Here is a 17717-nt window from a genome sequence, read left to right as displayed (position 1 = left end):
ACTTTTATATATACAGTGGATATAAAAAGTCTACACACCCCTGTTAAAATGTCAGGTTTCTGTGATGTAAAAAAATTAGACAAAGATAAATCATTTCAGAATTTTTTCCACCTTTAATGTGACCTATAAACTGCACAACTCAATTGAAAAACATTGCGATGGAAGACTGGCACACTTGACACATGGAACAACGTGGGTGAAGTCTGAATCACAGTAACGTTTAATATCAAACAAAATATGTTTAAATATATATATAAAAAAAGGTATGGCTAAAATATTGACTGAAAACAAATAGCGCACAAATACAAGATAAAATAGGCAACTATAGTAGCTCAGAATAAGGTAACTATCATAATTCTTAAATCAGTTTGTTATGCATCCCGAAGCATGACAAAAATATGTCTACTGCTTTAATTGCAGTGTGAGTCTGGAATGTCGATCAGATGTCCTTTATTGCAACAATATAGTCCAAAATGTCTCATTAGAGTGGTGAAAAAATGAAACCGGTATGTAGCAAATATGGCAAATCCGTTTGAATCAAATTGGATATATTGTATCTATGATAGATATGATCGCAAGTCTAGGCGCCAGGTTTGCGGAGTCCTTCTAAGCTGATACTGATAACCCACGTATGTGGGCTTACCTTTATTTATCCCGGACTGCTCGTAGGTTCCCGTGGCACTTCCTAAGGCCGACTACAGACCGGCGTCCCGGCTGTTTCTCCGTTTGCGTCCCGCGTTTGGTCGGAAGTCAGTTCACCACGTGGGTGGTACTTACGAAGCTGGCGTTCAAGCAGGCAGGAAGGGATCTTCCGGTTTGTCTCGATCAAGTCCTCGGTTATGATATACTATGAATGTTTACTTGTGGAAATTACAGTGCACTGTTTTAAATCGCAACAAAGTTCATTCTTTCGGGGTGGAACATATGTTTAAATCGTAGTCTTTTACCAGACACGTTTCGGGGATAGCTTTCCCCTTCTTCAGTGGCAAGTCAATTGAAAAACAAACTGAAATCTTTTAGGTAGAGGGAAGAAAAAGATATAAAAATAAAATAATATGGTTGCATAAGTGTGCACACCCTTAAACTAATACTTTGTTGAAGCACCTTTTGATTTTATTACAGCACTCAGTCTTTTTGGGTATGAGTCTATCAGCATGGCACATTTTGATTTGGCAAGATTTGCCCACTCTTCTTTTCAAAAACCCTCCAAATCTGTCAGATTGCGAGGGCACAGCCCTCTTCAGATCACCTCACAGATTGTCAATCGGAGTCAGGTCTGGGCTCTGGCTGGGCCATTCCAAAACTTTAATCTTCTTCTGGTGAAGCCATTCCTTGGTTGATTTGTATGTATGCTTTGGGTCGTTGTCATGCTGAAAGCTTTCTAGCAGAAGCCTGAAGGTTTTGTGCCAATATTGACTGGTATTTGGAACTGTTCATAATTCCCTCTACCTTAACTAAGGCCCCAGTTCCAGCTGAAGAAAAACAGCCCCTTGGCATGATGCTGCCACCACCATGCTTCACTGTGGGGATGGGGTTCTTCTGGTGATGTGCAGTGTTGTTTTTGCCCCAAACATATCTTTTGGAATTATGGCCAAAAAGTTCAACCTTGGTTTCATCAGACCATAACACCTTTTCCCACATGCTTTTGGGAGACTTCAGATGTGTTTTTGCAAAATGTAGCCTGGCTTGGATGTTTTTCTTGGTAAGAAAAGGCTTTCGTCTTGCCCCTCTAACCCATAGCCCAGACATATGAAGAATACGGAGATTGTTGTCACATGGACCACACGGCCAGTACTTGCCAGATATTCCTGCAGCTCCTTTAATGTTGCTGTAGGCCTCTTGGTCGCCTCCCAGACCAGTTTTCTTCTTGTCTTTTAATCAGTTTTGGAGGGACGTCCAGTTCTTGGTAATGTCACTGTTAGGCCATATTTTCTCCACTTGATGATGATGGTCTCCACTGTGTTCCATGGTAGATCTAATGCCTTAGAAATTCTTTTGTCCCCTTCTCCTGACTGATACCTTTGAACACTGAGACCCCTCTGATGCTTTGGAAGCTCTCTGTGGACCACAGCTTCTGCTGTGGGAAGCGACTAAGAAAATTTCAGGAAAGATCAACTAGAGCAGCAGCACTTTATTTGGGGTTAATCAGAGGCACTTTAAATGATGGCCGGTGTATGCTGACTCCTATTTAACAGGATTCTGAATGTGATTGCTTAATTCTGAACACAGCTACACCCCCAGTTATAAGAGGGTGTGCACACTTATGCAACCACATAATTTAATTTTTTTTAGTTTTCTTCCCTCCACCTAAAAGATTTCAGTTTGTTTTTCAATTGAGTTGTACAGTTTATAGGTCACATTAAAGGTGGAAAAAGTTCTGAAATTATTTATCTTTGTTTTATTTTTTTACATCAAAGAAACCTGACATTTTAACAGGGGTGTGTAGACTTTGTATATCCACTGTATATTACTACATTAGTGGTACCCCTCTTTAGCCCCTTTTTGTGTCTACAGCGAGATGAGGTGAATTTCTGGGACTGACATGCGATCCATACAAACCTCACCTTGCGCTTTATTTTGTAGTCCTACCCCGTACCTGAGATAGAAGCAGGTCAAATCACTACCCCTGTGCGTTCCACTTCTGCATTCCACTTGGAACCGGAAGTGGGAGCGTTCCACCTTTGTGTTCCACTGGAGCAAAACCGGAAGTAACCTCCTCTCCGGTCCCACTCTGTCTCTGGACATGATACAACCTCTCCCCTGCCTGGGCATCAACTAACCCCCATGGAGATAGCGGCATTGCTGTTATACATTAGCCACAGCAATTTGTTTATGGTATATGTATACTATGAGACATTTAGTATGCGTTCCACTCTGGAACGCATACCTGTGTTCTGATACCGGAAGTGACGTTTCCACCTCTCGCACTAATCTGGCGGAATTCCCTACTATATATAAAGCTTCTAGCAAGACATATCTGTATGATATTATTATCTCTGTATGTATTTTGATTGCTCCTGAAGAAGGGGGTATATGGTAACACCCCCCAAGACGCCCCCAAACGCGTTGAGCCTATCTGTGATACCAATAAAGGAAACTAGCAGAAGTACCATCCGTGGGACTGCCGCGTTTTCCTAAGAAACTACAAGTCTTGAGTTTATCCTACAGACCACCTCCCCAGTAAACTGAGTAAATTGTTTACATTTTGTTGTTTTTTTTAGTTTTTTTTTATTAATTCTTTATTTTCAAATTTTCAATCTTGAGACAGACCAACAAAAGCCTGATGTTTTACATTTAGTTTTAAAAAAAAACTTTTAAGAGTTTTTATTTGATTATTTCTCCTTATTCCAGGTTATAACCTAATTGGTTGGAACACCTATTTCTCAATTTTTTCATGAATATTTTTATTCTTACTTTCAATCCCTATTCTGATCACCTATCATAATGGTTACTAGGGGTTTGGCACCGTCTTTGACGAAGTCCTGACCAAGTTTTTACCTCCAGTAGAAGAGGAGATAATCCCAACTAAGACTGGGCCCCCTCTTGCCCTGGGCCCCATAGCAGTCGCATGGTCTGCCGCTATTGTAGTTACGCCCCTGGTGGAGCTTATGTACAGTGGTCAGTCCGAGAGACTGCTGCACCACATATCTTTTGACAGAAGCTGCAGTGTTTGTGGAGCCTTTATGCTGCTTGCCATATATTGCTCAAGCTGACTATCGGGAGCGCTGAGGGGGCACATGTCACAGTATAGCCCCGAAACTTAACCCCTTAAGACTGGGCCCATTTTCATTTTTTCTCCCCTCATTTCAAGAGCCATTACTTTTTAAATTTTCTGTTTACATAGCTATATGAGGGATTATTTTTTGCAGGACAAATTGTATTTTTTAAAGGCACCATTTATTTACTACATGTCTTGCATTGGAAAACAGTAAAAAAAATCTTTGTGTTGTGAAATAAAAAATCAAACAAACATTTTCGCCAAGTTTTTGGGGGTTTTGATACTATCCTGTTTAGGGTTGTTGTGAGTATTGAATTATTGATACCCAATCGATACTTTTGTACCAGTATCGATTTGATACCGGGATTTGACATTTACCGATACAAGGCTGCGCTACTGCACAGCCTAGTATCACAGAACATGGCGCGCGCTGCTTAGCGCGCTCCATGTTCTCCTCAGCAGCACAGGGAAGAAGGCGTCTCTCTCTCCCTCCCCCCTGTGCCGCTGCTGCCACCAATGGGAAGAGAGGGACGGAGGAGGGGAGGGGCTGTGGCCATTGCGCCACCAATGATGATAACTAAACCACAGAATCACATAGCCGACACCCGACTTCTATGATAGGGTGCTGCGATTCGCGGCAGTTAACCCCTCAGTTGCCACAGCACCCTGTCATAGAGGTTGGGTGCCGGCTATGTGATTCTGCAGCTGGCACCCGTCTCCTGTATTTGTATTAAAATGTTACTTATCTTTATTGGTGGCCTCAGTACTAAAAACATTGGTGGTGCAGTGTGCCCCCCAACCCCCCCCCCCCCCCAGTATTATAATCATTGGTGGCAGTGGCCACAGGGTCCCCTCCCCCCTCCTCATTGGTGGCAGCTTCTGATCGGAGCCCCAGCAGTGTAATGCTGGGGCTCTAATTGGTTACCATGGCAGCCAGGACGCTACTGAAGCCCTGGCTGCCATGGTGAGCTCCCTGCTGCTGTGTGTACTATGCACAGAGCTGCAGGGAGCGTGTGAGGTCCTATTTACCCTAATAGAGCTCCATTAGGGGGAATAGGACAAGGGATGAAAATATCCCAGGTTCTAGCCCCTAAGGGGGGAAATAGTTATTAAACAAAAAGTTTAAAAAAACAAAAAGTAAAAAAAATAATATTGTGTTTAAATCACCCCCTTTCCCAATTTTACATATAAAATATATAAATTATAGATGAATAAACAGAATACATATCGCCACGCCTAAAAAAGTGTGAACTATAAAAATATAAAAAAATATCTCCTATGTGATGAACGCCGTAACAGAAAAACAATAAATAAAAAAACGCCATAAAATAGGATCGGAATTTTCGATTATGGGCCGGACTTTTTCATAAAATGCGGAATGCATGCGGCTTTTTTTTTTCCGCGTGGTATCGAGTATCGCAATACTTTTTTATGGTATCGAAATCGAATCAAATTTTTTTTTGCTCGTCAGTACAATTCAGCAATACCAAATTTGTATAGTGTTTTTTTTTGTTTTACTACTTTGAAAAAATCTACATTTTCTTTGCGTTGCCATTTTCTGACAGACATAACTTTTATATTTCCATCTACAGAGCACTGTGGGGGTTTGATTTTTGCAGCACAAACTCGTTTTTATTGGTACTATTTTTGGATTACATATAGCTTTTTGGTCACTTGGGGAGGAACAAAGTGAACAAAAAATGACATTATGGATTTAATTTTTTTTTTCGTTACAGCGTTCACTGCATAGGAAAAATATTTTCATATTTTAATACTTAAGGCATTTTGAGCACAGGCATGCCTGTTATGTTTATTTTTTTTTATTTTTATGTAAATTTGGGAAAGGGGGTGATTTAAAGGGGTTAGTCACTTTCTGGTTACTGTTGACCAATGTGTTTGTAAGATGAATACATGGCACTTAGTAATATAAATTCAGCACCATGTTCTATGTTTCATAAGGTATTACCCCTTTGCTAAGTATTTTGTGCTGTTTGCACAGAGTATGTGTTCATAAAATGGCTTCTGCTGGAGGATCATGTGACCAGGCAAATTATCTGCATGTGATGTCTCCTCCATTCAACTACACTGCATGTGCACTTGCACGGTTGAGAATTTAATGCAGATGCAGTGTGTTTAAATGGAAAAGATTTGCCTGGTCACATGACTCACCATCGGCAGCTATCTAATGGACAGGACCTCCATGTGGACAGCACAGAAGATTTACCTAACAAGGGGATGTGCCTTATGAAATATAGCAAACTGCACAGAATATTAACAAAGGCTATATCAGATAGTGCCGCAAAGTCATTTTGGCTACACATTGGTCACAGGAAGCCGGAAAGTGGCCAACCCCTTTTAAACATAGTAACATACAGTTGCAAGAAAAAGTATGTGAACCCTTTGGAATGATATGGATTTCTGCACAAATTGGTCATAAAATGTGATCTGATCTTCATCTAAGTCACAACAATAGACAATCACAGTCTGCTTAAACTAATAACACACAAAGAATAAAATGTTACCATGTTTTTATTGAACACACCATGTAAACATTCACAGTGCAGGTGGCAAAAGTATGTGAACCCCTAGACTAATGACATCTCCAAGAGCTAATTGGAGTGAGGTGTCAGCCAACTGGAGTCCAATCAATGAGATGAGATTGGAGGTGTTGGTTACAGCTGCCCTGCCCTATAAAAAACACACACCAGTTCTGGGTTTGCTTTTCACAAGAAGCATTGCCTGATGTGAATGATGCCTCGCACACAAGAGCTCTCAGAAGACCTACGATTAAGAATTGTTGACTTGCATAAAGCTGGAAAGGGTTATAAAAGTATCTCCAAAAGCCTTGCTGTTCATCAGTCCACGGTAAGACAAATTGTCTATAAATGGAGAAAGTTCAGCACTGCTGCTACTCTCCCTAGGAGTGGCCATCCTGTAAAGATGACTGCAAGAGCACAGCGCAGACTGCTCAATGAGGTGAAGAAGAATCCTAGAGTGTCAGCTAGGGGTGCACCGAAATTCCGGCAGCCGAAAATATCGGCCGAAAATGCACCTAATCCACTTCGGCCGATATTGTTACATATCGGCCGAAAATATGGGGTGTGGGATTTGTCACCCACCATCTGCGGGCGGGCGCCGGGCGGGCGGTTTACTTTGTCACTGCATCTTTATTTTACCTTACAATCGTGACGCTCCAGTAACTAACAACTCTGCAGGCAGAGCGGAGGCCGGCGTAACGTCACTTACTCACGTGACGCGCCTGCTCCGCCTCCTTCATTCATAAAGTGGGCGGAGCAGGTGCGTCACGTGAGTAAGTGACGTTACGCCGCCCTCCGCTCTGCCTGCAGAGTTGTTACTGGAGCGTCACGATTGTAAGGTAAAATAAAGATGCAGTGAGTGATGCTGTGAGCAGCAGGGCTGGGGCTGTTATGGGTAGGGGGATCGGTCTATGGCACTGCTATGGGGAGGGGGGATCTGTGCACTGTTATGGGGAAAGGGATCTGTGCACTGTTATGGGGAAAGGGATCTGTGCACTGTTATGCCCATAACAGTGCACATATCCCCTTTCCATAACAGTGCACAGATCCCCCTCTCCATAACAGCGCAACCCACAGATCCCCCTCTCCATAACAGTGCCACTCACAGATCCCCCTCTCCATAACAGCGCCACCCACAGATCCCCCTCTCCATAACAGCGCCACCCACAGATCCCCCTCTCCATAACAGCGCCACCCACAGATCCCCCTCTCCATAACAGCGCCACCCACAGATCCCCCTCTCTATAACAGCGCCACCCACAGATCCCCCTCTCCATAGCGCCACCCACAGATCCCCCTCTCCATAACAGCGCCACCCACAGATCCCCCTCTCCATAACAGCGCCACCCACAGATGAATTTCATTCATGAAAAAGAATTATTAATAAAATCATTAAAAAAAAAGTATTTTAAAAGTATTTGGGCAAAAAGGCAGTTTCGGTTTTCGGTCAAGGGCATCCTGAATTTTCGGTTTCGGACCAGAATTTTCATTTCGGTGCACCCCTAGTGTCAGCTAAAGACTTAAAAAAGTCTCTGGCATATGCTAACATCCCTGTTAGCGGATCTACGATACGTAAAACACTAAACAAGAACGGATTGCATGGGAGGATACCACAGAGGACACCACTGCTGTCCAAAAAAAACATTGCTGCACGTTTACAGTTTACACAAGAGCACCTGGATATTCCACAGCAGTACTGGCAAAATATTCTGTGGACAGATGAAACCAAAGTTGAGTTGTTTGGAAGAAACACACAACACTATGTGTGGAGAAAAAGAGGCACAGCACAACAACATCAAAACCTCATCCCAACTGTGAAGTATGGTGGTGGGGACATCATGGTTTGGGGCTGCTTTGCTGCGTCAGGGCCTGGACGGATTGCTATCATCGAAGGAAAAATGAATTCCCAAGTTTATCAAGACATTTTGCAGGAGAGCTTAAAGCCATCTGTCCACCAGCTGAAGCTCAACAGAAGATGGGTGTTGCAACAGGACAACGACCCAAAGCATAGAAGTAAATCAACAACAGAATGGCTTAAACAGAAGAAAATACGCCTTCAGGAGTGGCCCAGTCAGAGTCCTGACCTCAACCCGATTGAGATGCTGTGGCATGACCTCAAGAAAGCGATTCACACCAGACATCCCAAGAATATTGCTGCACTGAAACAGTTCTGTAAAGAGGAATGGTCAAGAATTACTCCTGACCGTTGTGCACGTCTGATCTGCAACTACAGGAAACGTTTGGTTGAAGTTATTGCTGCCAAAGGAGGTTCAACCAGTCATTCCAAAGGGTTCACATACTTTGTCTTGCAACTGTAGTTTATATGGCTGAAAAAAGCCCTCTGTCCATCCAGTTCAGCCTGTTTTCCTGCAAGTTGGTCTAGAGGAGGCAAAAAACCCCTGTTATATAGAAGCCAAATTTCCTAATTTTAGGGAGAAAAAAATTTCCTTTCCAACTCCAATCAGATAACTCCCTGGATCAATGACCCCTCTCTAGTAGCTATAGCCTGTAATATTATTACGCTCCAGAAATACATCCAGGCCCCTCCTGAACTCTTTTAGTGAACTCCCCATCACCACCTCCTCAGGCAGAGAGTTCCATAGTCTCACTGCTCTTACCGTAAAGAATCCTCTTCTATGTTTGTGTAGAGGATTAATTTAGTTTTTATTTTTTTACTTTCTCCTCAGTGACCTTTAGTCCCCTTAGGGGACTGGAACATGCAATCTTCTGAACACTTGTCCCGTACACTGCCTGTTGAGCCAAGCCGAGCACATGGCTTTACAGGCAGTTAACCATGACAGGCCTGGGAACCTTCAGACCATTTTTTCAAAAACGTTTCCCTGCTGGAGTCATTTTCAGATCAGTGAATGTGGTGTCCGGATCCCATTCTGATCACGAAATGAAGAATCACACAGTTCAAACTACAGAATTCAAGAATGCGCCATCCCTCATGTTAGAGAGGCATCTGGGACTTTTTCCAATTAAATGTAAAGTGAGGGTTTGACGCAGTGTAAAGCTTCATATACAGCTTTGTGTGAACACAGCCTCAGATTCGCTAGAAGCACATCTAATGGGTGTGAGGAAATCCTGACATGAGGCCCAGGGTAGTATATCTAATACAGATACGTGGCAGTATATATGATCTAATATAAACTAAACTTAGTTAAAAAAAAAGCTCAATGACACTACAGGTGGTACACACAAAAACGGATCATGTGTCATGGCAGTTTTACAAGCATTTTAGATGTGACTTTCAATTTAACAGCATTTATTTTATTTTTTTGCTAGATGTGACTTTCAATGTATAGTGCAATGTAAAACAGTATGTACAGTCTTTTTGGTTTGTGGAGTTTGGTGAAATTTTTTGGGTTAGATTATTTTTTTTTAATGCGGCATTCCCTGGATATTGGAGTTTTTCTAGCATTTTCCCCATAGGCTTCCCTAACGGACAGGGCTCAGAATTCCGAATGTAACAAAATGACAGTAAATAAAAAGCATCACCAAAATTAGTTAAAAATAGTACATATAAAGAAACTTCTAAATGATCTGGGATAAAGAACAGATTTCTCTTCCATGTTGGATTGCACAGCAGCCCAGATGAGTGATCCCTGACTGAGGGGAGTGTGATTCTGTATGGAGAGGCTGACACTGTGTTATTATATCTTTATATACTGTATACTCATACCAGAGATTTATAGTGATATGAATTTATTTCAGCCTCATCTAGCTGCGCTTTCTGACAATATTAACGAGGTAGAATTCTGTGCTACAGACTACGACCAGATTTTAACTGTAGTGTCAAGAGAAGGAGAAGTTATTAAGGTAAAAACATGTTAAATTGGATTTCGCAGATCTGCCCACGTCTGAACAGTATTTTACAGTACATACAGAGTGGCCCACGATAAAGAAGCCACCTCCAGCGATAGTGTGCCAAGTTAAACGAGCAAGTGTTTTTTTTTTAATATCCCACAAGTCACAAAAGATGCTGAAAGTCCCCATTCAGGTCTCTGCCTCTCTGGGCAGGTCGGATTATGTCGGCTGATACTGCTCGCAGCTCTTCAGCAGTGATTCTGCAGAAGGAAAAATGTCCTGCTTTTTCCAACAAAATGGGGAAACATGCTGCACCTCACAGAGCTCACTGGACGGTTCATGAACTGTTTACAGAGGAGCAAACTGTGGGAAGGGGTTATGGCCACCACCTTCCCCAGACTTCTCCAGATTTTCATCTCTGGGGAAATTTAAAGCATAAAGTGTCCGCTAACAATCTACAACCCCTGGAGGAACTCAAGGAGAACATCACAAACATCATTCGCATAATCACTGCTGAAGAGCTGCAAGTAGCAGCCAACAGAATCCGACCCAAAGATGCAGAGACCTAGACGGGGAACACTGTCAGCATCTTTTCTGACTTGTTGGTAATTAAAATAAACAACCCACTTGCTCGTTCATCTTGTTATACAATCGCTGGAGGCGGCTACTTTTTTGTGGGCCACACTTTATATACAAATAATTTACCTTAAAGTCAGAGCTACACTCACAATTCTTATAGTTGTTGGAAACAGTCAGCAAGCTTGTAGAAAGAAAGCATCTAACAGTTCTGGATCAGCGTAGAATAAATAATGTACATTTACAGTGACTCCACCAGCAGAATAGTGAGTGCAGCTCTGGAGTTTTATACAGGATGTAACTCAGGATCTGTACAGGATAAGTAATGTATGTACACAGTGACTGCACCAGCAGAATAGTGAGTGCAGCTCTGGAGTATAATACAGGATGTAACTCAGGATCAGTGCAGGATAAGTAATGTATGTACACAGTGACTACACCAGCAGAATAGTGAGTGCAGTTCTGGAGTATAATACAGGATGTAACTCAGGATCAGTACAGGATAAGTAATGTATGTACACAGTGACTGCACCAGCAGAATAGTGAGTGCAGCTCTGGAGTATAATACAGGATGTAACTCAGGATCAGTACAGGGTAAGTAATGTATGTACACAGTGATTGCACCAGCAGAATAGTGAGTGCAGCTCTGGAGTATAATACAGAATGTAACTCAGGATCAGTACAGGATAAGTAATGTAATGTACACAGTGACTGCACCAGCAGAATAGTGAGTGCAGCTCTGGAGTATAATACAGGATGTAACTCAGGATCAGTACAGGATAAGTAATGTATGTACACAGTGACTGCACCAGCAGAATAGTGAGTGCAGCTCTGGAGTATAATACAGGATGTAACTCAGGATCAGTACAGCATAAGTAATGTATGTACACAGTGACTGCACCAGCAGAATAGTGAGTGCAGCTCTGGAGTATAATACAGGATGTAACTCAGGATCAGTACAGGATAAGTAATGTATGTACACAGTGATTGCACCAGCAGAATAGTGAGTGCAGCTCTGGAGTATAATACAGGATGTAGCTCAGGATCAGTACAGAATAAGTAATGTAATGTATGTGCAAAGTGACTGCAGCTCTGGAGTATAATACAGGATGTAACTCAGGATCAGTACAGGATAAGTAATGTATGTACACAGTGACTGCACCAGCAGAATAGTGAGTGCAGCTCTGGAGTATAATACAGGATGTCACTCAGGATCAGTACAGGATAAGTAATGTATGTACACAGTGACTGCACCAGCAGAATAGTGAGTGCAGCTCTGGAGTATAATACAGGATGTAGCTCAGGATCAGTACAGAATAAGTAATGTATGTACAAAGTGATAACAGTGTGTAATATTATTGTAAACTCTTGTGATCAGGGCCCTCATTCCTCTGGTTTTAATTATTGACTTGTTTGTTGCTATGTTATTTATGACTCTGTTTGCACGTGAACCCCTGAATTGTAAAGCGCTGCGGAATATGTTGGCTCTATATAAATAAAGATTATTATTATTATTATTGTAGTAGTTGTAGAAATGTTTTTATCTAAGTAGTATAAGATAACAGGGAAATTATTTTCCAGTTGGACCGTCCAGTTAAGGCCCTGGGTCCGGTAGAGGTGTGGTTGGGAGAGCTGCTTTGCATGCAGCAGAGTTCATTACATGAAGTGATAAGATCAGCGTACCAGCAGATCACTGATGATGGATTTCAGCTTCTCAGCTTTCTTAGCAACTTTCCAGCACAGGTATGTAAGATAAGCATCAGATATGAATACAGTATCTGTACCGCTACCAAAGATTGACACAGGAATAAATTAGACCCTATCTGGGAAAGGATTTAACAATACACAATCACATAGCTACAGGCTAATTTATTTTCTTGTCCCAGATAATAAAATTTAACTTTTAATGATTTTACATCACAAAAAGTTTAATAGCAAGCAATCAAAAAGTCATACGCACTCCAAAATAGCGCCTGTGGCGAAAATAACCTCGCCACTGGGTTTTGGAGGGGCCTGTTTATCAGCCTCTTGCCTCAGGATTATGGCCCATATACTAACTTTGAAGGAGAAGACAGACCAGCCGCACAGCCTAAATCTGTGGAACTGTTTTGGGCAGGAAAACCATGCTGTGACTTCCATGAAATTCGGGAACCCCTGCTCGGATCTGGGTGATTTTTGGATATGTTGTTCACCCAGATCAGATCTAGTTAGCCCACTGTGTTTGGTAATTGTATCACAGGCAGAGCCCAATGTGTTTTGGTATTTATTTATTTTTGATTGCGTCAAAGACAATGCTCATTGTATTTTGTTGATTGCGTTACAGACAGAGGGAAGGAGGTTTTGTGTAAAATTGCTGGGAAGGTTTCAATACTGTAAATGCATGTGATTGGCTAAAATATAAACTGTCACAGTCTTCTACAAGGGCCCCAGGGGGAGTGTCCCTTGCTAGGAGACCTGCATAAAAGGCTGAAAAATAACCCATTAAAGAGTTCCTGTTTTACCTTCAACATAGAGCCTCGTCTCATGTGTGTGGGGATTGCTATACGCTATATACTCCCCTGGCTATAACTCATAGCTCCTGTAAGAGCTGTTCCTGTTCCTGTGGTGGTTACGCTTTCGAGTGGAGTGCTTGGAGCCCTCGGGAAACACTAGGAGCATCCATCAACGGAGGTACCCAGTCGGGGTGCCAGGAGATCCGTTACATTGGTGGCAAGCAGTGGGATGGCGTCCTAGTGAGAGGAGAAGCAGCTCGGAGACACCGTTCGTGGATTTACAAAATTTAGGGCAACGCTAGTATCCGTACAGCGCCCGGCATACAGCAGGATGGAATCAACTAGTCTTCGGACAGCGTTCCATGACGAGGAGGAGGAGGCAGCCGCGGACTACAGGGATGCAGACATAAAGGAAGTGTGGTATGATGTCCTGGAAAATGGCCAGCGGCGGCGAGGTGAGAGTCTCCCCAGTTATGAGCAGCGGCTACAGAAGCGCGTGGCGATGCGGATGGGTCTCTTGGAAAGCAGCCCCTGGATGAGTGGGTAACAGAGCTCCAGAGCCTTGTATGCAAGGAGCTTTGGCTAGAGGACGCTTACCGGGCCCTAAGGTGGCATGTCATTCAACATTTCCCCTGGACGGCCGAGCACGACTTACCTGAAGGGAAGCATTATGATGGACCTGGGTTACTATGGGAGGCCTTGGAGGAGGACATTGATCTCGGCAGCATGGAGGAGTCTAGGTTTTGGGACATCTACGACTACCAGATGGGCATGCATGTTTAAGACAGGACCCACCTGGTAACAAGGGAGTGGGAGCTGGAGCAGACATACCAACACCTGCTCAGCTCCGTTCAGCCCCAACCTTCCTGACAAGCAGAGCCAGATCTGCCATCCTACAACTGTGAAGACTGGGCGACGATACTCCCTGCTTCCCTACGGCTCCCAAAGTAGGGAACTTCATCGACTGGTTCTGGGAAGACCTCCCGACGACAGGTAGAGATGGGACTGAAGTCTCTCCACCGGCACTACAGGGATGCTGGGCAGCCGGCCCAGATCTCCAACTACCGCCAGCGTTACCCGGAGTCCAGACAGTCGGTCTGACACCCCAACGGCAGCCGGAGTTTCAGGGAGTAGGTACAGTCGGTCCTGCTCCCCAGTGGCAGTATGTTTTGCAGGGCGAGGAGAGCAGCGTCTCCATTCCCCAGCGGCAGTGTACCTTGCAGGGAGAGGAAACAACCAGTCTCTCTCACCAACCACATGGGGACAGCGCCCCTAACTCCGATGGTGCAGATGGGACTGCGGTCTATGCACCAGACCTACAGGGATGCTGCACGGCCGGTACAGATCCCCAACCAACTCCGCAGGAATGCCTGGAGGAGGAGGTAAGCGATCCCTCCTCTCCACTCCCTCCTCTCCACAGCACATCCGCAACCAGGTCCTGGGGGTAGGATTCCCTGACCCCATCCCAGCGGAAGAGCTGCCATCTGGGCAGAGCGCAGTAGGCCTCTGCCCTCCCCTATCCTCTTGTCTAGAGCCTGACTCCCCACAGGCTACCCCAGCGGAAGAGCTGGCATCTGGGCAGAGCGCAATAGGCCTCTGCCCTCCCCTATCCTCTTGTCCAGAGCCGGACTCCCCACATACTAGCCTAGCTAATGCGCTTGCACCAGGGCAGAGTACTGCTGAACCCTGCCCTCAAAGCAACCTCCACTCCAAGCCAGGGAGCAACACAGAGACCGGGAGTACCAGTTACCAACATAACCTTGGTGGACTCACTGGACAGAGACAGGCTACCAAATTCAACAGGTCCAGTATTTGGTTGTGGGTGGACTGCCAGACTAACTTAGGTACCGACCGGCGTGAAGTCAGGTATCTGGTTAGTCTTCCCTGGGAGGGGGAGATGTGTGGCGAAAATAACCTCGCCACTGGGTTTTGGAGGGGCCTGTTTGCCAGCCTCTTGCCTCAGGATTATGGCCCATATACTAACTTTGAAGGAGAAGACAGACCGGCCACACAGCTTAAATCTGTGGAACTGTTTTGGGCAGGAAAGCCATGCTTGCGGTCGGCCAAATGTGACTTCCATGGAATTCGGGAACCCCTGCTCGGATCTGGGTGATTTTTGGATATGTTGTTCACACAGAATATTATGGGGATATGTGGGGTTTTGAGGTGTTTTCTGCCTGTGAGTGATTAAGTTAGCCCATTGTGTTTGGTAATTGTATCACAGGCAGAGCCTATTGTGTTTTGGTAATTGTATTTTGTTGATTGCGTCAAAGACAATGCTCATTGTATTTTGTTGATTGCGTTACAGACAGAGGGAAGGGGGTTTTGTGTACAATTGTTGGGAAGGTTTCAATACTGTAAATGCATGTGATTGGCTAAAATATAAACTGTCACAGTCTTCTACAAGGGCCCCAGGGGGAGTGTCCCTTGCTAGGAGACCTGCACAAAAGGCTGAAAAATAACCCATTAAAGAGTTCCTGTTTTACCTTCAACATAGAGCCTCGTCTCATGTGTGTTGGGATTGCTATACGCTATATACTCCCCTGGCTATAACTCCTAGCTCCTGTAAGAGCTGTTCCTGTTCCTTGTTCCTGTGGTGGTTACGGTGTCAAGTGGAGTGCTTGGAGCCCTCGGGAAGCACTAGGAGCATCCATCAACAGAGGTACCCAGTTGGGGTGCCAGGAAATCCGTTACAGTGCCAATCAAACTGTCATCTCATGCCGCAAAAATCATACCCTACCCAAGATAATCGCCCAAAAACTGAAAAAACGATGGCTCTCAGACTATGGAGACACTAACCCCTCAGGTGAATACCGTAAAAAAATAAAAACGGTGTAAAAAAAAGCCATTTTTTGTCACCTTACATCACAAAAAATGTAATAGCAAGCAATTAAAAAGTCATACGCACCCCAAAATAGTGCGAATTAACTATGGCTTTCAGAATGTGGAGACACTAAAGAATTTTTTTTTTTTTTAATGCTTTGTATGTAAAACTGAAACAAACAACCCAAAAAAGTAGTCATATTTGGTAATGTCGCGTCCGTGACAACCTGCTCTATAAAAATACCACATGATCTAACCTGTCAGATGAATGTTGTAAATAACAAAAAATAAAAACAGTGCCAAAACAGCTATTTCTTGTTACCTTGCCTCACAAAAAGTGTAATATAGAGCAACCAAAAATCATATGTACCCTAAAATAGTACCAACAAAACTGCCACCCTGTCCCGTAGTTTCTAAAATGGGGTAGCTTTTTTGGAGTTTCTACTCTAGGGGTGCATCAGAGAACTTCAAATGGGACATTGTGTCAAAAAACCAGTCCAGCAAAATCTGCTTCCAAAAACCATATGGCAGTCCTTTCCTTCTGCGCCCTGCCGTCTGCCCTTACAGCAGTGTACGACCACATATGGGGTGTTTTTGTAAACTACAGAATCAGAGCCATAAATATTGAGTTTTGTTTGGCTGTTAACCCTTGCTTTGTAACTGGAAAAAAATTATTAAAATGGAAAATCTGCCAAAAAAGTGAAATTTTGAAAATGTATCTCTATTTTCCATTAATTCTTGTGGAACACCTAAAGGGTTAACAAAGTTTAATCAGTTTTGTATACCTGAATCAGGGCCATAAATTTTGAGTTTGAGGCCGCAGCAGCGCATGGAGTACGGGCAGGAGCGCTCATTGCTGCTCCTTCCCGTGCTCCCTGGACCATTACTAACTACTGGATTAGCACATGCTAAGAGAACTGCATGTCAGTTCTCTTAGCTGAGCGGAGCAGGCACAGGCTGGAGCCCACTTGGCTCAGCTAATCCTGGCATAGTTACATGGGTACAAGGTACCCATGTGCTATGCTAGCAGTTAGTAATCGTCCAGGGAGCATGAGCAGGAGCATCAATGAGCGCTCCTGCCTGTACTCCCTGTGCTGCTGCAGCCCCATTCATAAAATGAGTACTCCGTACTCCGTACATCACTGACAGCTCAGCGGTGTAGGGAGAACTGAGTTTTAGCGCACCAGTGAATAGTGCGCTTTAGGGGTGAAAAAGTATGGTAAAAATAGAAAACTAATAAATAAAGTATATTAGAAACATTTTTTTTTTGCGGGTTACAAACAACATTTTAAAAGTTTGTATAAGTGTTTAGTTACTTTTTAAGGTTATATTAGACACCCTAATTGTCGGGATGGAAGAGTTCCTTCCCAGCAATCGCCTGCTCACTAGCGGAGGAAGCCGCTGCTATTACATTAGGCGATCTCCTCTGCAGCATGGGGAGGAGCAGTCGTTATGCCTCATACTGTACAGTGGTTTGCCGGCGGCAGATCGTAATTAGACAGCACAATCTACCTCTGGAAAATCCTGATCTTTCAGTATGCTAACAGATCTGGATTGACCGATGAGCGAGCATTTGCTCGTTCATTGGGCAATCAGTGGCAGTATTGCCCTGCAAGATGATCCCTAACGAACGTTCATACGACTACTTGTTGGTGATCATCGGGCAGAAAGTTTGCTTGGGAGATAAGCAGTGCAATGTGTTTGTGCTGGTCTCACCTTATTTAAATGGTATTCTCAGGAGACTATGGCCAACCGTAGACA

The 17717-nt window shown here is 43.8% G+C and overlaps 1 protein-coding gene across 1 annotated transcript in view; it reads left to right on the top strand.

The window, feature by feature from the left end:
• Positions 1-17717, top strand: part of DNAH8 (dynein axonemal heavy chain 8) — a 622089-nt gene that overhangs the window by 346455 nt on the left and 257917 nt on the right. The window contains exons 42-43 of the mRNA XM_040430275.1: positions 9973-10077; positions 12223-12384. Coding sequence (XP_040286209.1) covers positions 9973-10077; positions 12223-12384 — 267 coding nt within the window. The remainder of the gene's footprint in view (positions 1-9972; positions 10078-12222; positions 12385-17717) is intronic.

This window comes from Bufo bufo, chromosome 4 (genome assembly GCF_905171765.1).
Source record: "Bufo bufo chromosome 4, aBufBuf1.1, whole genome shotgun sequence".
In the NCBI taxonomy this organism is placed as follows: Eukaryota; Metazoa; Chordata; class Amphibia; order Anura; family Bufonidae; genus Bufo; species Bufo bufo.
Note: the sequence above shows the minus strand (reverse complement) of the source record. Positions and strands in the feature narration are given on the sequence as shown.